The sequence below is a fragment of the Muscardinus avellanarius genome (genome assembly GCF_963383645.1).
Source record: "Muscardinus avellanarius genome assembly, chromosome: X".
NCBI classification, from domain to species: domain Eukaryota; kingdom Metazoa; phylum Chordata; class Mammalia; order Rodentia; family Gliridae; genus Muscardinus; species Muscardinus avellanarius.
This window is the reverse complement of record NC_137792.1, coordinates 45,195,325-45,217,253: the sequence shown is the minus strand read 5'-3', so window position 1 is coordinate 45,217,253 and position 21,929 is coordinate 45,195,325. Positions and strand designations below refer to the sequence as shown.

General features: G+C 50.0%; 1 protein-coding gene across 6 annotated transcripts in view; it reads left to right on the top strand.

The window, feature by feature from the left end:
- IQSEC2 (IQ motif and Sec7 domain ArfGEF 2) overlaps positions 1 to 21,929 on the top strand; it is a gene marked incomplete at both ends in the record, with an annotated part of 127,733 nt that overhangs the window by 24,246 nt on the left and 81,558 nt on the right. For 5 of the 6 annotated variants that reach the window (XM_080719382.1, XM_080719381.1, XM_080719380.1 and 2 more), the window contains one exon: positions 19,506 to 19,535. The exons of the other annotated variant lie outside the window; for it this stretch is intronic. In XM_080719382.1, coding sequence (XP_080575508.1) covers positions 19,506 to 19,535 — 30 coding nt within the window. The remainder of the gene's footprint in view (positions 1 to 19,505; positions 19,536 to 21,929) is intronic. 6 annotated transcript variants of the gene reach the window in all.

Sequence of the window (21,929 nt, the reverse complement as noted above, 5' to 3'; positions counted from 1 at the left end):
TTATTTTTTATTTTTTTTTTGTGGTACTGGGGGTGGAACCCAGAGGCTTTCTACCTCCGGGCTATACTCCCAGACCTATTTTTATACTTTATTTGGAAACAGGGCCTCACTAAGTTGCTGAGAGCCTCACTAAATAGCTGAGGCTGGCTTCGAACCTGCATGATCCTCCTGTCTCAGCCTCCCAAGCGCGGGGATTACAAGCGTGCGCCACCACGCCCGGCCCCCAGCCCTATTTTTAAATTCTTTATTTTGAAATAGGGTCTCACTGAGTTGCGGAGGGCCTCACTAAGTAGCTGAGGCTGGCCGCGAAGTGTAGTCCTTCTGTCTCATCCTCCCGAATGCTGGGATTACAAACTTGCGCCACCACGCCCAGGTTATTGTTTTATCCTTTATATCGAAACAGGGCCTCACAGATTGCTGAGGCCGGCCACAAACCTGTGATCCTCCCGTTTCACCCTCCCAAGTACTAGGATTACAAGCACGCAGCACACCTGGCTTAGGGATATTCAAAATGCTGAAAGGTGTACTGTCTGGCACAGTAGCACATGCTGGTAATCCCAGTACTTGGGAAAGAGCTGAGACAGGAGGACTGCAGGTTCGAAGGCAGCCTCAGTAATGTAGTAACCTAGCGAGATTCTGTTTCAAAATAAAAATTAAAAAGGGCTGGAGGTAGAACACAGAGACTGAATGCTTCTGGGTTCAATCCTTAGTACAAAAAAAAAAAGTCCTAGACAAGTCTGGCGTGGTGGCGCACACTTGTAATCCAGCATTCAGGAGGCTGAGACAGGAAGATCCGGGTTTGCACACAGCCTCAGCTATTTAGCGAGGCCCTTTGCAACTCAGTGAGACCCTGTTTCATAATCAAGAATAAAAAATAGGGCTGGGCGTGTAGCTCGGAGGGAGAATGCCCCTGGGTTCCATCCCTAGTACCTCAAAAAAAAAAAAAAGTGCTAGACAAATGTTTCTTTTGAAATACAAAGCGATCTTTGTCATCATCTTTGTTACCGACATCCTGATCGTCCAGAACTTGTCCAGTGAGCTACGGCCACAAGAGCCATAGGGATGGTCAGCAGAAGGGGCCCGGAGTTGCCTTCACCGTTGGCCCCGTCCATGGAAGCAGGCGTGGCATCCAGCAAGCTTTCTGATTGGCCGATTGGTCCCATGGTATCTGAGTAATCCTTATGAGATTTTTTTTTTTTTTTTGCATGTTACCATTACCTCATCCACCTATCTTTGGTAACTGCTTTTTTTTTACTCTTTTATTTTTATGTGATCATATTGAAAATAGCACACATTCACACTGTGCTTGGTGCCCTCGCCTCCCACTTCCCCTCCCCTCCCGCAGTGTGTCCAGGCTGACCACGCTACGTGCACACTTACACACATCTCCGGATGGAGCTCCTCCATTAACCAACCTCAGCCTGCTTCCTCTCCTCTCCTTCCATTCCAGCTTTGCTGATGTCTCCCCTCTGTTATCTGGAGTCCTCTGGTAGCCCTAATACTCCCTAGCTTGGGCATATTAGAGAGAACTTATGTCCCTTCTCATTCTGTGCTTGGCTGATCTCACTTAACATAATGGTAACTGCTTTTTTTTTTAAAAAAAAAAAAGTGGCTCAGAGGGGCTCCTTAGAAAGGAGTCTTTCTCTCTACCTGAATCAACTTGTTTTTTAATAGACCTTCTGGGTCAATTTTTGATTGCTTTTATGATTTTTTTTTTCATGTTGTCCTGCTTTGCATGGCTTCTGAACTTGGAGGGCTCGCTTACCTCTCCCCGGTGTCCTTTTGAGAGAAGGTCTCATTAAATGAAGCTTGAACTTGTGATCCTCCTGTCTCAGCCTCCTAAGCAGCTGGATTATAGGCATGTACTGCTGTTGTGCATCTGTTCCTCCTTTTTTTCAATTCTTTCTTTCTTTCCTTTTCTTTCTGTACTGGGGGTTAAAGCCAGGAGAATTCTGCCTCCAAGCTGCACCCACAACCTTTTTTTTTTTTTTTTTTGCGGGTCTGGGGATGGAACCCAGGAGCGTTTGACCTCCGAGCTACACCCCCTGCCCTATTTTTAACTCTATATTTTGAAACAACGTCTCACTGAGTTGCAGAGGGCCTCACTAAGTAGCTGAGGCTGTCCGCGAACCGCGATCCTCCAGGTCTTAGCCTCCCGAAAGCTGGGATTACAAGCGTGCGCCACCACGCCCAGCTATCCCACAACCTTTTTTATTTTTACTTTGGAAACAGGATCTTTCCAGGTTGCTGAGAATCAATTTAGGTTGCGGAGGCTGGCTTTATACCTGCGAACCTCCTCCTGTCTCAGCCTCCTAAGCAATGGGGTTACAGGCATGTATCACCACACCCTGCTCTCCTTTTTTTATTTTCTGGAGGTGCTGGATACCAAACCTAGGACATGGCATGTGCTAGGCAAGCACTCTACCACTGAGCTACATCCAGAGTATTTATTGAATTTTAATTTTAGACAGGGTCTCACTTAATTGCTAAGGCTGGCCTCCTACTTGTGATCCTCCTGTCTCAGCCTCCAAGAAGCTGGGATTACAGATACACACCCAGTGGAGACCTACTTTTGTGTGTCGGGGGGGGGGGGACTGGGGATTGAACCCAGGGGCATTCTACCTCTGAGTGACACCCCCGCCCTATTTTATTTTTTATTTGGAAACAGGGTCTCGCTAAGTCTCCGAAGGCCTCACTAAGTTACTGAGGCTGGCTGCGAACCTGCGATCCTCCAGTGTCTACCTCTCAAGTACTGGGATTACAGGAATGACCTGCTTCTATCATTTCTGATTCAGATTCTTGGCTCAGAGGGGCTCCTTAGAAAGGAGTCTTTCTCTCCACCTGAATCAACTTGTTTTTTTAATAGACCTTCTGGGTCAATTTTTGATTGCTTTTATGATTTTTTTTTTCATGTCGTCCTGCTTTGCATGGTTTCTGAACTTGGAGGGCTCGCTTACCTCTCCCCGGTGTCCTTCCACTTCCTGGCTGTCCCAAGTAGGCCTTCGTGCCATTTGGGGGCCAGGGAAGTTCTTACAAGTTCTTTGGCTAAGGCCCCACTCTGTTCCCTTCCAAGCCCTGCACTCAAGTTGTACTATCTAGAGGTCCGTAAGCATTTTAGGCTTTTCTTATTCTTCAGGGCCTTTATTCTGGCTGATTCTATGGCCAGGTGCTCCCGCCCACATCTACATGGCAAATAGCCACTTGATGTTTGAAGAGCGCCTTCTGTGAACCTTGCTTTGTTCCAGGCACTTGGAGAGAGTAAATAAAACAGATAAAACCTCTGCCCCAAGCCGGTTGTGGTGGCGCGCTCTTGTAATCCAGCATTTGGGGGGCTGAGACCGGAGGATCGCGGTTCGTGGACAGCCTCAGCCGCTTAGTGAGGCCCTCTGCAACTCAGTGAGACCCGGTTTCAAAATAAAGAATATAAAAATAGGGCTGGGGTGCAGCTCGGAGGTAGAATGTCCTCGGGTTCCATCCCCAGTACCACACACACACACACACACACACACACACACACACACACACACACCTTCTGCCACATGGAGCTGATGTGTGGTCAGGGGCAGAGAAACAAGTCAGGTGTGGTGGTGCACACCTGTGATCCCAGGACTTGGGAGGCTGAGACAGAAAGAGTGCAGGTTCGAGGACAGCCTTATTAACTTAGTGAGACCCTGTTTCAGAATTCAAGTTCTGGGGTGTAGGCTGTAGGTAGAATGCCCCTAGGTTCAATCTCCACTGCCAAAAAGTAAAAACTAACTAAATAGATAAATAAATAATCAAGAAGACATGTGAGCTGGGTGTGGTGGGGCACGCTTGTAATCCCAGCATTCGGGAGGCTGAGACTGGAGGATCGCGGTTCGTGGCCAGCCTCAGTTACTTAGTGAGGCCCTTCCCAACTCAGTGAGACCCTGTTTCAAAATAAACAGTAGCCGGCTGTGGTGGCGCACGCTTGTAATCCCCGTGCTTGGGAGGCGGAGACAGGAGGATCGCGCAGGTTCCAAGCCAGCCGCGCTGGCTTAAGAGACCCTGTTTCCAAATAAAAATATAGAAAATATGTGTCTGGGAGTGTAGCCTGGAGGTAGCAGGGTTTCCAGGAACCCCAGCACCACCTAAATAAATAAATAGTAAAAAAAAAAAATAGGGCTGGGGGTGGAGCTCAGAGGTCGAACGCCCCTAGGTTCCATCCCCAGACCCATGAAAACAAAAAAAGTAGATAAGTGTGGGAGATAATGGTAAGTACTATGGACAAAAGTCAAAGTAGGCAGGGGATAGTCAATCAAGCATGGCCACTATTTGCACGGCCGTTATTAAGCAGCCTTTGTCTCACTTAAGCATTTTCCGGGGTCGTCACGTCTTCCTTTTCATCCTTTCATTGGTGCACTGCAATCACGTCCATCTCACCGTGACGTATCGCACCGCGAGAGTCGACGCCGTAATTCACACGCGGACTCTGCGCGCCGGGTCCCCGCCGCACCTGTCAGGCAGGTTGGCGGTGGTGCCTTCTCAGAGCGTCACGTTATTTCAACTGTATCCTTCCTCGGCCCTCTCTCCCAGCCCCTGCCACTAGTCTGCACGCTCTCCCCGCGGTATTTAAAGTCCTCCGTATTTATTATTAAGTCCTCATTATTAAGTCTTTATTTTCTCTCAAGCTTCCACATACAAGAGAAATGTTCAACTCTTGCCTTTCTGAGCCCGGCCGATCCTACCCAACATAATATTCTCCAGTTCATCCATGTTCCTGCAAATGGCTGAGTAAAATGCCATTGCGTGGATATTCTTTATCCATCCATCTATTGATGGATACCTAGTGTGCCCCATAATTTGGCTACTGATATCATGCATTCTTTGTGTGTGTGTGGTACTGGGTATTGAACCCAGGGATATTCTACTTCTGAGTTATACCTCCTCCTCCTCCTCCTCCTCCTCCTCCTCCTCCTCCTCCTCCTTCTTCTTCTTCTTCTTCTTCTTCTTCTTCTTCTTTTTCTTCTCCTCCTCCTCCTTCTCCTTCTCCTTCTCCTCCTTCTTCTCCTCCTCCTCTTCCTCCTCCTCTTCCTCCTCTTCCTCTTCTTCTCTTCTTCTATTTGAAACAGGGTCTCACTAGGTTGCTGTGGGTCTTGCTAAAGTACAGAGGCTGGCCTCAAACCTCTGATCCTCATGTCTCAGCCTCCCAAGTCCTGGAATCATAGGTGTGTACCGCCACTCCTGGCTTGATAGCACATATTTTTTATAACCATAATGCTCCGCAAAAACTCAGGTTGATGCTGTTATCATCTTCATTCTATTGATAAGGAAACTGAAGCTTAGAGTTATAACTCACACAGCTGGAGCTGGGGTTGAAACCCAAGTTTGTTCGAGGCGAAGCCTGTGCTCCTGACCACCATGTCACCCCCACCACAGCTCTCTCAGGTCTGAGGTATCAGACCCATTTTATAGTTGGGGAAACTGAATTCAGAGAGGGGAATGGACTCACCTACAGCCATTCTGCAAACTCTGAGGCCGGGGACCTCTGGGCTTGCCTACCTCTACATTTGCAGACTCTAGGTAGGAGTTGAAGCTCAGGGCTCTCCCCCCTTTTTTCTCACCTGTGATTTACACGTAACCTTGAGCTGTGTCTAGACACATCAACCCATATGTTCACACCCTGTCTATCTCCTCTTTTCCTTCGCCACCCATTGGGCTCAGCAGATGGATCTGGATAATGAAACTACACAATTCCTAAACAAAGCTTAGGAAAATTTTGCAGGGAATTCTGGGGTCCTGGGTGCCGGGAGTGTGTTCTAGAAGGGATAGGGCCAAAGATCCTTTAACCCCACAGACACTTTGCTTGGTGGGAAGGGGCCTCTCAGTTGCGCAGCCCAGGAGAGGGGCCTCCATTTGGCAGTACCGCCCAGGATACTGTGCTTTGTGATTGAACCGGCTCCAGGACCCGCCTCCTTCGCCTTCCTGGGCTAGATCCTGCTGTGCAGCGAAGGCCTCAGCCTTCGGGATCTCTGGCCAGGGAAGAATGGTGCCTTGGTAGGAAGCCCTGCTGGGCGTTACACAGATCTCAGGGCATCTTCACATTATTTTGTTCAAAGTAATTATCTTGGCTTTTTTTTGGCTTGTTTTTTTTTCTTAATTTTGTTTTGTTTTGCTTTGGTGGTCCTGAGGATTGAACCCAGAGGCATTCTACCTCTGAGCTATAGCCCTTAGCTTTATTTTTATTTTTTATTTAGAAATTGGGAGGGTCTCCCGAAGTTGCTGAGAACCTCGCTAAGTCGCTGAGGCTGGTCTTGAGCCTGTGATCCTCCTGTCTCAGCCTCCCAAGTACTGAGATTCCAGGCGTGCACCATTGACACCCAGCCGTTTTTTAAAACCTATTTATTTATTTTTATTTGTGGTACTGAAGATTGAACCCAGGAACATTCTACCTCCAAGATACACCCCTATCTGTTTTTGTTTTTTGTTTTGAAACAAGATCTCACTAGGTTGCTGAGGGTCTAGATTGCTGAGGCTGGCCTCGAACCTGCTGGAATCCTCCTGTCTCAGCCTCCCAAGTACCTGGATGACAGGTGTCCATCGCCATACCTGGCTCGGTATTTTGTTCCTAGCACTCTCAAGATACTTATCTTCCATTTCTTAGTAGCTCTGTAAAAAATTGTGCATAGAAGGTGTTTCTCCATTAGAAAATTTAAGAAACCCTGGAGAAATAGAGGAGACATTGTGCATAATTCCAGCACACACAGGCAGCCGCTCTGAGCACTTGCTGTCTTTCCCTCATTCTCTGCATTTTTCGATGTTGAGGTGGTTTTGCACATTCGGCTTTGGCTTGCTGTTTTCACTGTGTGTTTCCGCTATTGTGATTGCCTGTTCTTCGTTACCATTCTTTTTAGTGGCAGTGATATGCCATGATATATTTAACCGTCCTCTGCTTGTAGGACATGGAAGCGGGAATGTTTTTTTCCCCTGGATTAAGTCAGGTTGCAGAGACAGGTCTGGTGGTGCATACCTATAATCCCAGTACTTGAGAGGCTGAGACAGGTGGATCACGGGTTCGCAGCCAGCCTCAGCGACTTAGCAGGCCCCTCCACAACTTGGTGAGGCCTTGTTTCAAAATAAAATAGGGAATGCCAGGGGGCATGGTGGCACATGCTTGTCCCAGCACTCGGGAGGCTGAGACAGGAGGATGCGGTTCACGGACAGCCTCAGCTACTACTTAGTGAGGTCCTTTGCAATGCAGTGAGACCCTGTTTCAAAAGAAAGAATAAAAGATAGGGCTGGGGGTGTGACTCAGAGGTAGAATGCCCCTGGGTTCCATCTCCAGTACCGCAAATAAATAAATAAATAAATAAATAAATAAATAAAATAGGGGCTGGGATGTAGCTCAGAGACAGAATGCCCCAGTATCCACTCCACACACACACACACACACACACACACACACACACACACCAGGTTACAATGAGCAGCTTTGAGGGAACTGACCTTATGTAGGAGCCATTGCATCCAGCTTATTTTCCTTCTTTCTTCTTTCCTTCCTTCCTTCTTTCCTTCCTTCCTTTCCTCCTCCACCTCTTCCTCTTCTTCTTCTTTTGTGTTTCTAGGGATGGAACCCAGAGGCCTTCTACCTTCGGGCTACACTCCCAGAACTATGTTATATATTATTTGGAAACAGGGTCTCACTAAGTTGCTGAGAACCTCACTCAGTAGCTGAGGCTGGCTTTGAACCGGTATGATCCTCCTGTCTCCGCCTCCCAAGCACTGGGATTACAAGTGTGCTCCCTCCTCCTCCTCCTCCTCCTCCTCCTCCTCCTCCTCCTCCTCTTCCTCTTCTCTCTTCCTCCTCCTCCTTTTTCTTCTTTTTGTACTTGGGATTGAACCCAGGGTATGCTACCTCCAAATACACTCCAGCCATCCTTATTTTTCATTTTCAAACAGGGTCTCACTAAGTTGCCAAGGCTGGCCTCGAACCTGCTAACCTCTTGTCTCAACCTCCCCAATTCTGGGATTACAGGCCCGTGCCACCACTCCTAGCTCTGATTCATTCTCATAGCCATTCACTTATTCATTCATTTCATCACTATGGGTTCACCCTGTATCTCTGTGAACCAAAGCCTGATTTCTGGAAATATGGACAGGGACGAGACAGGGTCCCGGACTGCCAGGGGCTGCAGTCTGCTGCAAGTGTCAGGCATGGAAATGGGCGATTTCAGAACAGTCTGATCAGGGCTGAGATGCAGGCAATAAAAAGATACCATGGCAGAGAAGAGGAGGGGGCTCCTAACCCAGTCTGAATACATTGAACATAAGCTTCCTGGAGGGCGTGGTACCCACATGAATAGGAAAGGAAGCTTCCAGCCGGGCGGGGTCATGCATGCCTGGAATCCTTGTACTTGGGAGGCTGAAACCGGAGGACTGCAGCTTTGAGAATAGTCTCAGGAACTAAAGCGAAACTCTCAGCAACCTAGCAAGACCCTGTTTCAAAACAAAAAGTAAGCTGGGCGTGGTGGCGCACGCTTGTAATCCCAGTACTCGGGAGGCTGAGACAGGAGGATCGCAGGTTTGAAGCCAGCCTTGGCAACTTAGGCTCTCAGCAACTTAATGAGACCCACCTTCCTTCCTTCCTTCCTTCCTTCCTTCCTTCCTTCCTTCCTTTCTTTCTTTCTTTCTTTTTGCGGGTCTGGGGATAGAACCCAGGCACATTGGACCTCCGAGCTCCACCCCCTGCCCTAATTTTTATTCTTTAATTTGAAACCGGGTCTCACTGAGTCGCAGAGGGCCTCACTAAGTAGCTGAGGCTGTCCGCGAACCGCGATCCTCTGGTCTCAGCCTCCCAAGTACTGGGATTACAAGCGTGTGCCACCATGCCCGGCTCGAGACTCTGTTTCTAAATAAAAAATAAAATAGGTCTGGGGGTGTATCCCAGAAGTAGCTGCGTTCCATCCCCAGGACCGCCCCCCCAAAAAAAAAGTAAAAAAAGGGAGCAGATATAGCTTGGCGGGTAGCGCACCCCTGAGTTAAATTCCCAGTATCTGTCTGTCTGTCTTTCTTGTCTCTATCTCTCTCTGTCTGTCTGTCTGTCTGTCTGTCTGTCTGTCTCTCTCTCTCTCTCTCTCTCTCTCTCTCACACACACACACACACACACAGACACACACACGAGAGTTTCCAGCTGGGCAAGGTGGTCCACACTTGTAATCCCAGTACTTGAAAGATTGAGACAGGAAGACCACAGGTTCAAGGGCAGCCTCAGCAACTTGGCAAGGCTTTTAGCAACTTAGTGAGACCTTCTTTCAAATATAGAGAAATACTTTTAAAGGACCTATGGTTTATCTCAGTGGTCGAATAGCCCTGGGTTCCATCTCCAGTTGTACCTAAGTCAATAAATAAATAAATAAATAAATAAATAAACGAGTGAATAAATGAATATATACATAAAATAAAAAGGGAATTTACACAACGAGTTGAATAAATGTATTTGAGTGCTTTCCCAAAAATGCGAGTAAAGGAATAAAAATGGTATGGGGTGCGCCCGGAAGTGAGCTATTCCGCTCAGAGAATGCAGCGAGCACGTCAGAAGGCAGGGCGAGGCGCGGACGGAGACCAGAGCAGCGCTGCCGTCCTTCGCCTGGCTCTTCCCAACCTCATCTATCGGGAACACCCGCAGCCCCACCCCGGCTGCACAGGGAGGCGGATTCTGGAAGAAGCTGAGAGTGAGAGGCTTTGGCGTGGGCTGGGCTGGAGCCCGGTGGTAAAGCCTTGCCTGTGTGAGGCCCCAGGTTTGATACCAAGTACCCCAAACAGGCTTTGGCTCGAGGATGCCACACAACGGTGGGATATGGAGCGGAACGTGGTCGCACGCAAAGGGACCCCAACCTCCTCCCACCCACCCCCCACTTCCAGAACACCAAATTTAGGCGCACACGAGGGATCAAAGGGTTCTTCTCTGGGAAAATGAAAGACCCCAGGAAAAAAAAAAACCTCCGAAAGGATTGCACTTGGGAATCCTCTAACAAAGGAAGAGTTTTCCAGCTCAGTAACTTCCTAGCAAGCCCACTTTCTGGAAAGTTCCACCAGCACACAAAGCTTCTGTGCAGCTTTTTAGTTCATGGGAACTGATCGCCAAGGATTACCAGCTGAAAAGCCTTACATATATCTCATTTTCTGTAAACTAAGCCTTAGGAGATGGCAGTGCACACCTGTAACCCAGAACTTGGGAGGCCGAGATAGGAGGATTGCAGGTTCAAGGCCAGCCTCAACGACTTAGCCAGACTGTGTTTCCAAATAAAAAATAAAAGGGACTGGAGTGAGCTCTGAGGTAGAAAAGCCCTGGTTCAGTCCCCAGTAAAACACAACACACACACACACACACACACACACACACACACACACACACACTTCTGGGTAGCCAGGAGTATCAGACAGTCCAGAACTATTTGAGGAAACTCATTAACCTGGAAGATAGATGGAAAAAGCAAATAAACAGAATTAAAGAACTCAGAATGGAACGAAGAAGAAACCTGAGGAATCAGCCAGGCGCGAAGGTGCATGCCTGTAATCCCAAGAGCCGAGAGGCAGAGACAAGAAGATCGCAGGTTCAATGCCAGCCTCAGCAACTTAGTGGGACCCTCTGCAATTTAATGAGAGCCTGTTTAAAAAAATGGGGCTGGGGGTGTAACTCACAGGAGGATGCCTCTGGGTTCAACCCCTACCTTAGTAAACCCCCCAAAGAAAAGAAGGAACAGAAAAGAGAAATAGAGACCTATAAAAGTTAAAATAGTTGGAGCTCAAATAAAAATTCCAGAAGGGTTTGAAAATAAAAAGGAAGGCGATATCCTAGGAAGTGGGATAACAAGCTGAAGAGAAGGCCATCGGAGAAGAGGAGAACATTCGACTGACAAGCCCCACGTCTAACAATAGGTGTTCCAGAAATAGCAAATGGAGGAAGCAGCGGGAAAGAAGTTCTCCAAGACCTAACACAAGATCATTTCCTAGAATTGAAGGAATGAGCCCTCCCGCTGCTCTCGCAGCGAGGCCAGTGGTGCAAAAGCCCCTGGCGCGGTGAGGCGCGGTGACACTGCGCACAACCGGGGATTAAAGAGAAGGTCCGAAAATCTTCTGGGGAAAAGAACATATTGCGCCCAAAGGATGAAAAAAAGAATGGTGACGTGCTTCTCAACAGCCAGGAGTTAGAAGCTAGGAGGCAGCCGAGCAGCTGTCAAGATTCTGAGGGAATCAAGTTTCAACCTAGAAGTCTGTACTCAGTTGATTTATCAGGAGTGCTGGTATGATAAAGTCATTTTGAGACATCAAAGGTCTATACAGATTTGATGTCCTATCCTATGTCTCCTTTCTTAAAAAGCACCGGATCTGGGTGCAGTGGTGCACGCTTGTAATCCCAGAATTTGAGAGGCTGAGACAGGAGGATTGTGAGTTCAAGGACAGCCTCAGCAAGCACTGAGACTCTAAGCAACCTAGTGAGATCCTGTTTCAAAATGAAAATAAGAAATAGAGCTGGGGGTGTAGTCTGGAGGTAGAACACCCTTAGGTTCAATTCACAGTACCAAAAAAAAAGGAGAAGGGGGAGGAAGAGGAGGAGGAGGAGGAGGAGGAGGGAGAGGAGGGGAGGGGAGGGGAGGGGAGGAGGAGGGAGAGGAGGAAGAAGAGGGAGCAGGAGGGAGAGGAGAGGAGGAGGAGGGAGAGGAGAGGAAGAGGAGGGAGGAGGAGGGAGAGGGAGAGGAGAGGAGGAGGGAGGGGGAGGAGGAGAGGAGGAGGGAGGGGGAGGAGGAGAGGAGGAGGGAGGGGGAGGAGGAGGGAGAGGGAGGAAGAGGGAGAGGAGAGGAGGAGGAAGAGGGAGAGGAGAGGAGGAGGAAGGGGGAGAGGAGAGGAGGAGGGAAGGGGGAAGAGGAGGGAGAGGGGAGGAAGAGGAAGAAGGAGGAAGAAGGAGAGGAGGAGGAAGGGGGAGGAAGAAGGAGGAGGAGGGAGAGGGGAGGAGGAGGAAGAAGGAGGAGGAGGAGGGAGAAGGAGGGAGAGGAGAGGAGGAGGGAGAGAGAGGAGGAGGGAGAGGGGAGGAGGAGGAGGAGGGAGAAGGAGGAGGGGCAGTGGAGGAGGAGGAGGCAGCAACAGAAAGGTGTTTCATGCAAATGTGGGCATACACTCAGAAAAAAAGCCACCAAGTGTAGCCGACAGGAGATTCAGCGGGGAAGGTGGGTGAAGGCGATCCCCAGATGATGGGGAAGAGCGAAGGTCTTGGGGCAACAGCAGGGCAAGCCAAGAGAGCTGCCAGCTCAGACTGCTGCGGGAGGACGGATGTCTCCGAGGGGAACAATTGTCTGATGGATTGCCTGATGTGTCAAAACATATTGAAAACAAAATTGCACTTCTGACAGAGTTGGCAGAAAAATTGATCTTTTGTCTGAAGAGAAGTAAGCGAAGGTAAAAATAATAGACAGTAATCAATAACAGGCAGAATAAAACATCGCAGTCTCCAGCAGGATACACACACAGAGTGGTACGGGAAGCCGCGCGTGGTGGCGCCTACCTGCAGTCCCAGTGCTTGGAGGCTGAGGCAGGAGGATCACAGGTTTGTGGTCAGCCTCGGTTATTTAATGAGGCCCTCCTCCGCTTAGTGAGAGCCTGTTTCAAACTAAAATAAAAGGCTAGGGGTGTAGCTCAGAGGTAGAATGCCCATGGGTTCAATCCCCAGTACCATACACACACACACACACACACACACACACACACACACACGTATGAAAAAGGAAATGTGATGATATTTGATATGATTTATTATAGGTTGAGCATCCCTAATCCAGAAGTCTGAAATCCACAATGCTCCAAAATCTAAAACTTTGAGTGCTGACATAACGCCGCAAGTGGAAGATTCCACCCCATGAAGCAAAGTCCCATAGATAACACTGTTTAGATTATTGTGTTAAGTTTCCATAAGGAGCCGGGCGTGGTGGCGCACGCTTGTAATCCCCGCGCTTGGGAGGCTGAGACAGGAGGATCGCACGGGTTCAAAGCTAGCCTCAGCTACTTAGGCTCTCAGCAACTTGGTGAGACCCTGTTTCAAAATAAAGTATAAAATAGGTCTGGGAGTATAGCCTGGAGGTAGAAAAGCCCCCGTACCACAACAAAAATAAAAATTTCCATCAGGCAGCCAGGTACTCTGGAATATGCCCGTGCTGGGATAACTTGGGAAGCTGAGACGGGAGGATCACAGATTCGAGGCCAGCCTCAGCAACTCAGTGAAACCCTGTTTTCAAACAAAAAATAAAATAGGGCTGGGGGTATAGCTCAGTGGTAGAATGCCCCTGGGTTGAGAGTACCATGTTAAAAACATAACAAAACAATAAGATGGAAGGATGCATGTATTCTTTTTTCTTTTGATACTGGGATTCAACCTGGGAATGCCTACCTTTGAGTTACCCACCTAGCCCCTTTCAGTTATTTTAAAACAGAGTCTCTGCCTAGATACCTTGCGCTGATCTTGAACCTGTGATCCTCCTGACTCAGCCTCTCAAGTACTGGAATTATAGGAGTGCCTCCCCTTGTGCGCTTTAGAAATGAGGAGGAAATAATGGAAAAGCTGTGAAAAGAGTTGGAAAAGTGTGGCCCTTTGAGAGTGGCAACTGGGGGTTAAGAATAGAGCGGGGGGTTATGTTTTGGTTTATTATAATTCCTCCAGTGCTATGCATGTCTTTGGTAAAAAAAAAAGCAAGCAAACAAAAAGACACATCCAGGCATCGTGGCACATGCCTATAATCCCAGTACTTGGGAGGCTGAGACAGGAGGATCACAGGTTTGAGGCCAGCTTCAGCAACTTCGCAAACCCTGTTTTGAAATAAACATAAATAAAAAGTTTTTAAAAGGCTGGGGTGTAATTCCGAGGTAGAACATTCCTAGATTCAATTCCCAGATTGAATCCCCTAGATTCAATTCCTAGATTCAGTACCCACACACACAGATACACGAGGGCTGGCAGTAGAGCTCAGTAGAAGAGTGCTTACCTAGCAAGCGGGAGGCTCTGGGTTCTATCTCCTGTACTACCAAAAAAAAAAGAAAAGGAAAAAAAAGGAAAGGGAGGGAGGGAGGGAGAGAAGGAAGGAGGGGAAAAAGAAAGGGGAAAGGGAAAGAAAAAGACACAGCTAATCACACTGGCATGTGCCTGGAGTCCCAGCTCTTGGAAGGCTGAATCGGGAGTATTGTTTGATCCAGGCCAGGCTGAAAAAAAACACAATGAGATTCCTTCTCCAAAGAAAACAAAAGACACACCAGTGTCAAAAACGCATTAGCAATAGGAACATATACTTTAGAAATATGAAAGCCCAACTCAGCAAAATAGGTAAGAGTTGAAAAGGAGACTCGCTTTTATGAAGGTCCTTTAACAACTGGCCTTTAGAATCAATATTTATGTGTTACTTTAGTATAATTAAAATCATTTAAAAACATACAAAGGGTCAAGGGTAGCAGATACTAGATATACTCAAAAGATAGGCGGGAGGGTGGCGTGATATTTAGAGCCTTAGAGAGATAGGGTTTGATGTGTGGGGAAATTATTGAATATTCAAAGCGTCAGCTGATTTGTGCTTTAGAAGGCTCCTTGGGCAAAGGGGGAGAAAGGTGTCCATTGAAGGTGCTTGTAGTTGGCCTGGGCGATATTTGGGAGGACAGGAAATGGCTGCCCCGAGCCGGGCTCTCATCATTAACACTTGGCTATGGTACTTGACCCTTCTTCTTTGACACACCTGAGGAGAGCCCTGTTCACATTTGCCCTTCAAATCTTATTTTCTTCAAAAAAAAATAACATAGCTGGACATGGTGGTGCGCTCCTGTAATCCCAGTATTTGTGAGACTGAGACAGGGGGATTGTAGGTTCGAGGCTGGCCTCAGCAACTTAGTGAAACCGTTTCTAAATTTTAAAAAATTCTGGGTGTGGTGGCACGCGCCCTTAAGCCCAGTACTTGGGAGGATGAAAGAGGAGGATCAAAAGTTCTAGGCCAGAGCCGGGCGTGGTGGCGCACGCTTGTAATCCCCGCACTTGGGAGGCTGAGACAAGAGGATCGCACAGGTTCGAAGCCAGCCTCAGCTACTTAGTGAGGCTCTCGGCAACTTAGTGAGACCCTGTTTCCAAATAAAGTATAAAATAGGTCTGGGAGTATAGCCTGGAGGTAGAAAGCTTCTGGGTTCTACCCCCAGTACCACCAAAAAAAAAAAAAAATAACAGTTCTAGGCCGGAGCCGGCGTGGTGGCGCACGCTTGCAATCCCAGCATTCGGGAGGCTGAGACCGGAGGATCACGGTTCGTGGACAGCCTCAGCTACTTAGCGAGGCCCTCTGGAAATCAGTGAGACCCAGTTTCAAAAGAAAGAATAAAAAATAGGGCGGGGGGGTGTAGCTCGAAAGTCAAATGCCCCTGGGTTCCATCCCCAGACCCGCAAAAAGAAAAAAAATTAAAATTAAAAAAGAGTTCTAGGCCAGCCTCAGCAAATTAGGGCGACTCACAGCAACATAGCAAGACCCTGTTTCAGAACAAAAACTAAAAAAGGGCTAGGGATATATATCTCAAAGGTAGACAGCTCCTGGATTTTTTTTTTCTTGGTGGTACTGGGGTTCCTGGAAGCCCTTCTACCTCCGGGCTACACTCCCAGACCTATAACAGCTCCTGGATTTAATTCCCAATATCACCAAAAAAAAATGTATAAAGTGTAAAATAATAAAAAAAAAACTGCTTCCTTTGGTGTCCAATCTCCTTTCGGTTGGACACACCCTTTTTGGACTCTAAACTGAGCCACACCCCAGCCCCCCCCAACAGGTGAACTTTTAGACACATCCTTAAACCCTGGCTAGAGGAGCAGTCGGTCTCATTCAGCCATCTGCGCCTGGCTCGCTTCTGACGCACTTTGTGTTGTGTGAGCCTGCAGAGGACAACCTTGCACTCTAATTCCAGGGGAGAGGCAACATAGTGTTCTCCCAGAGACTGCTTAGACTTGGCTGGAAGGATCAAAACTGCAGTCAGGTGCACGCTGGGAATCAATCCCAGTACTTGGGAGGCTGAGACAGGAGGATCACGGGTCTGAGGACAACCTCAACGATGTAGCAAACCTTTCGGGAACCTAGTGAGACTCTGTTTCCAAATAAAAATAAAAATAGGTCCAGGGGTATGTTGGAGGTAGAATGCCCTGGGTTCAATCCTCAGTACCAAAAAAAAACCTTAGGTTTTGTTTCGGATGCTGTGATCACCACATCACTGCTGAGGTTGGGAATTGGTCTGTCCAAGTCTTTTGGGAGTCCTGGGGTCCCTGGTGGTCTCTCATTAGGAGAGGGCTGTGGGGACTATCAAGGGAAATTTATTTCATTTACTGACATGAATAACCACAGGGCATTTTTGGTCCCTGGGTGTTTCATTCTGGTTTTGCATCTCAGTGACCAAAATACCTGACAAGAACGACTTGGAGGAGGACGGGCGTATCTCTGCTCGTGGTATCAGAGGCGCAGGCCATAGTTGGCCCACTGCCAGGCACACAGCATGGTGGCGCATTGTGGGAGAGGAAAGCTGAGCTCAACTCAGTGTCGGTGGGAAGCAGAGACAGGCAGACAGACAGACAGGACGCAACCAGGGACAGTGTCCCCGTGGCCACACCCCAGTGACCTGCCTCCTCCAGCAATGCCTGACCTGTCTACATTACCACTCAGTAAATCCATTCAAATTTTTAAACCTTGCACGCCCGTAATCCCAGTACTTGGTAGGCTGAGGCAGGAGATGTGCAGGTTCACAGCCAGCTTCAGCCATTTAGCAAGACCCTGTTTCAAAATAAAAATAAGGCCAGGTGCTGTGACGCATGTCTGTAACCCCAGTACTTGGGAGGCTGAGACAGGAGGATCACAGATTTGAGGACAGCCTCAGCAACTTAATGAGACTCTGTTTCAAAATCTAAAGGGGTGGGGAGCTGGGAGTGTAGCTCAGAGGTATAATGCCTCTGGGTTCAATCCCCTGTACCATGAAAGAAAGAAAAGCGAACAATTGTGATGAGGTGCTCGGTGGCCGTGGTCTTGCCTGGCCTTAGGAGGGCTGACATGGCTGCATTCGGTATTTCTGTCATCAGCTGAGCATGTGCCAGGCCCTGTTCAGCCTCGAAGCCGCTCCACAGAAAGGCAGATTCCCACCGCGGTGCCCAGCCCTTTTACCAGAGGAACATCTGAGGCTGCGGGAGTGAGAGGACTTCCGCAGGACTCTAGCTAGGAAGGACTGGAAACGCCAGCGGCACCCGGACACTTGCCCGCCCGCCTCCGTGGCCTCCGTGGCCTCCGTGGCCTCCGTGGCCTCCGTGGCCAGCCTTTACTCCCTCCTCGTACAGTGCCCTCTCCCAGGCTCCTCCCCCTCCAGGGTGTCCTGCTGCCAGCTGGCCCTCAGCTAGATAAAAACAGAGCTTCCCATCACTAAGGTCTCGGCTGTCCCAGACGCGGGCCCAGCCTGAGCCCAGCCTGAGCCCGTGCTGTCCCCTTGGGCCCTTTCCCGCGGGCCCTTCCCACCCTCCCGCTTCCAGCTCCCTGCGACCTCATGAAAGGGTTATCTTCCCAGAGCAGGGCCTGGTGTGCAGTAGGTTAAATAAATGTGCACTAGCCGGGCGTGGTGGCGCACGCTCGTAATCCCCGCGCTTGGGAGGCGGAGACCGGAGGATCGCGCAGGTTCGAAGCCAGCCTCAGCTACTGAGTGAGGCTCTCGGCAACTCAGTGAGACCCTGTTTCCAAATAAAATATAAAATAGGTCTGGGAGTGTAGCATGGAGGTAGAAAGCCCCTGGATTCCATCCCCAGTACCACCAAAAAAAAAAAAAAAAAAAAAGACTAAATAAATAAATAAATAAATGTGCACTGGCGCGGTGAGGAGACCAGCTCCCTAGAGAGTTAGGGACAGAAGCTGAGGGCCTGGGCCTCCATTTTGTAGGGGGCTGGGGAGTCTTGGAAGTTAGGCCCTTCTCCCTCACCCCGACATACCAACAGCTCTGTCCTCACCTTCCTAACACCCACGCACACACGCACACTTTCTCTCTCACACACATTCCTCTGAGGGGTGCAGAGTGGCTCACATTTCTGTCATTGGCTTCCCTCAGACCTGTCCCCTCTCCATTCTCCTCTGTGAGCCTCCTGGAGGCTCTGAGGGGGCCAGGCCGGGCGTGGTGGCACACACTTGTGATCCCAGCATTCGGGAGGCGGAGACCGGAGGATCGTGGTTCGAGGCCAGCCTCAGCTACTTAGCGAGGCCCTTTCCAACTCAGTGAGACCCTGTTTCAAAAAATTTATAAAATACTAAAAGAAAAAAGAAAAAAAGACAGGCCAGCGTGGTGGACGCCTGTGATCCAAGGACTTGGGAGACTGAGATGGGAGGACCACAAGTTGGAGGCCAGCCTCAGCAACTTAATGAGACTCTGTATCAAAATGGAAAACAAAATAGGGCTCGGGGTGTGACACAGAGGTAGGATGCCCCTGGGTTCCATCCCCAATCACAGAAAGAAAGGGAGGGAGGGAGGGGAAAGGAAGGCGGCCCAGTGGCTGGCTCATTTATGAATGAAGCTTCATTCTCTCCATCTGGAAAAATAAGCAGGTTGGACCAGGCAGTTGACAAAGCCTCTTCTATGTTGTTAATACCTGGCATTTTCTGGGTGTGGTGGCGCACACCTGGAATCCCGGTGCCTTAGAGGCCGAGACAGGAGGATCGCAGGTTTGAGGCCAGCCTCAGCCACTTAGACTCTCGGCAACTTAATAAGACCCTGTTTCAAAACAAAAAGTCAAAAAATAAAAAGGGTTGCGGGTGTAGCTCTGAGGTAGGATGCTCCTGGAGTCAATTTCCAGGACCAAAATTATTGTTATTATTATGATCATTATTCTTCCTGGCACTCGTCTACTGGGCTCCAAAGGGCTTAATCCTCCCACCAGCTCTGCGGGGATTGGACTCAGTTACACATGGGGAGACCGAGGCTCGGGCTCAGAGGCGAGGTGCCCTGGCAGGTGGTGGGGCTGATGAGTAGCTGGGTAACTGAGCCTAGGTCCTGTGTTTATTTTTTATTTTTATTGTTTTTTTTCGGGTCTGGGGATGAAACCTAGGGGCATTCGACCTCCGAGCTACACCCCCTTCCCTATTTTTTATTCTTTCTTTTGAAACCGGGTCTCACTGAGTTGCCGAGGGCCTCACTAAGTAGCTGAGGCTGTCCGCGAACCGCGATCCTCCGGTCTCAGCCTCCCGAATGCTGGGATTCCAAGCGTGAGCCTGGGCCCTGTGTTTAGAGCTGAGACTTCGCCCCGCACACTCAGGCCTCTCCCTGGACAGCCGCTGGGGACTCCTAGACCCCTCCGGCCTCACCTCCCACCTCCACGCCCCGCTGGCCGCACCCCGTCCGCGGGACCCCCGCCTGGTCGGCGGACCTCACGTGATCGGGACCTTCTCTCTTGCCACTACCTACCTGGGGCGGGGGCGCCAAGCGTGGACAGCGAGTGCTGACTGTCGGCTTTTTTCTGCTTGCCTTTCAGATCTGATGGTGAAAATTCCCGAACAGTCAGGTCAGTACCTCCTTTCCTCGGTAGTTTGGGGAGATGGGGCAGGGTGGGGCGGGCCCCATGGGCAGGGGGGGACCAACCCCAGGGTTCTTTACTGTTGTGGGGGCTCTGGCGGGTGGGGGTCGCGGCAGGCGTGGGAAGGGGTCTTTCCGACCCTACCTGTCTTGGGTGCTTGGCTGAACCCTGCAGGGGCTAGCACGTCTCCAGGGAGGCCGGCTCCGGACCAGGGACTTTTCCGCCTCCTCACGAGAAGAGGGGAGAATAGGTGCTGGGCTGGCCTGGCGCAGCGCTCTGGTTCCCGCCCTGACTGTGGATGGACTTGGGATGTGATACATTTAGATATTAGCCATATATATGGTAGTCGCAAGTCAACATTTTGGGGGCATATTTGGTTAAAAAGTTTACAAGCTTCTAAGCTGCTTGCAGTGGTGCATGCCTGTTATCCCAGTGCTTAGGAGGCTGAGGCAGGAGGATCACAGGTTCAAGGCCAGCCTCTGCAAATTAGCAAGATCCTTGGCAACTTAGCAAGAGCTTGTTTCAAAATAAAAAGTCAATTAAAAGGGAGGGGGTGTAGCTTGGAGGTAGAATGCCCTTCTGTTTAATACCCAGTACCACAAAAAAGTATAGAGATTTTTATGGGGATGATGGGGCCTCAAGGTGGGACCAGTCGGTAGCACCCAGGCTGGGGGCTGGGGGATGCTCCTCTGAGATGAGATGGGTCCCACCCAGGGCTGCCGCTAGCATACACATCACCTTTGTGAAGAAGAGAAAAGGGGCCAAGGTACGGTGAGGCGTATGTGTCATCCCAGTACTTGGAGGGCTGAAACAGGAGGATGGCGGGTTCAAGGCCAACCTCATCAACTAGCAAGACCTTGTCTCAAAATTAGAAATAAGAGTCAGGCGCGGAGGTGCACACCTGAAATCCCAGTACTTGGGAGGCCTCAGGGAGGATCATAGAATTGAGGCCAGCCTCAGCAACTGAGCAAGGCTCTGTTCCAAAATAAAAAATTAAAAAGGGTTAGGGAGCCGGGCGTGGTGGCGCGTGCTTGTAATCCCCGCGCTTGGGAGGCTGAGACAGGAGGATCGCGCGGGTTCGAAGCCAGCCTCGGCTACTGAGTGAGGCTCTCGGCAACTTAGTGAGACCCTGTTTCCAAATAAAGAATAAAATAGGTCTGGGAGTATAGCCTGGAGGTAGAAAGCCTCTGGGTTCCACCCCCAGGACCACAAAAAAATAAAAAAATAGGTGTGGGAGTATAGCCCGGAGGTAGAAAAGCCCTTGGGTTCTACCCCCAGTACTACACACAAAAAACCAACCAAACAACAACAACAAAAAAAAGGGAAAGTCCGTAGCTCAGAGGCAGGCAAAATGTCCCTAGTTTCAAGTGCCAGTATCAAAATAAAATAAAACAAAATACGTAAAATATAGCTCAGCAGTAGAGCACCCCTGGGTTCGATCTCCAGTACCCTCCGCAAAGGATAGTTAGAGGTGATCTTCTGAAGGGCGCCCGTCCAAGTGGACGCGCTAGGGGAGCCGTGGCGCGGCACGCGTAGCCCGGGTTGGCCGGCAGCCCCCATTCGCGCCCTCTCGGCTGTGACCACCGGCGGGGTCACATTTTACGTCCCGTCCACCACACGGTGGTGTGGCCTGGGGCCAGCACACAGGGGTGCAGGAGGAGACGTGCCGTGTGCGGGCGCCCCTGGCCGGGGGCTGGGTGGACACCCTGATGCCCTGGGCCCGGGGCAGAGCCGTGGGATGGGCACCCGTGGAGGCCGGCATTGAAACAGGGAAATGTACGGATGGCACAGCGAGCCCCGGGACCTGGGAAGGGGTGTGCGAAAAACATAATTAGTCCCGGCATGCAGCCGGGGAGCGCGGCACGGCACAGCTTGTTGTAGCCAGAGGGACAGTGCTTGTCCTGCTGTGGGTTGCAGAGGGGCAGCTGGGGCTGACCCGAGCCCAGGCCCCTCCGGCATCCCTGGCATCCCTGGCGGCACCTGCCCACCGCTTCCCAGCGGGACCTGGGGCTCAGGGTACTTATGTGAAGATTCTAATCACACGTCATCTAATGGCCGACGTTGGGCCTTTACAATGTACAGATGTGAGCGACTTTGTTCTGTTCCATCTTCCCAGAGACCCTGGAGATAGACAGCACCCGCGCTGGCCTCATAGAGCTTGTTTTACAGTTAAGGAGACTGAGACTTGAGGTGGTTATGGGATATGCCTCCAGCCATGCAATCGATGACCGAGCCAGGATTCAAACCCGGCTCTGCCTGGTACCAAGCCCAGAGCCCGGCCCGCGCTGTCACCGAGGGCACGCACAGCCTCGCAGCACATCATCGGCACCCACGTCCTCACCCTGATATTAGTCGTCATGGCAGTTGCGCTGCGTCCTCGCA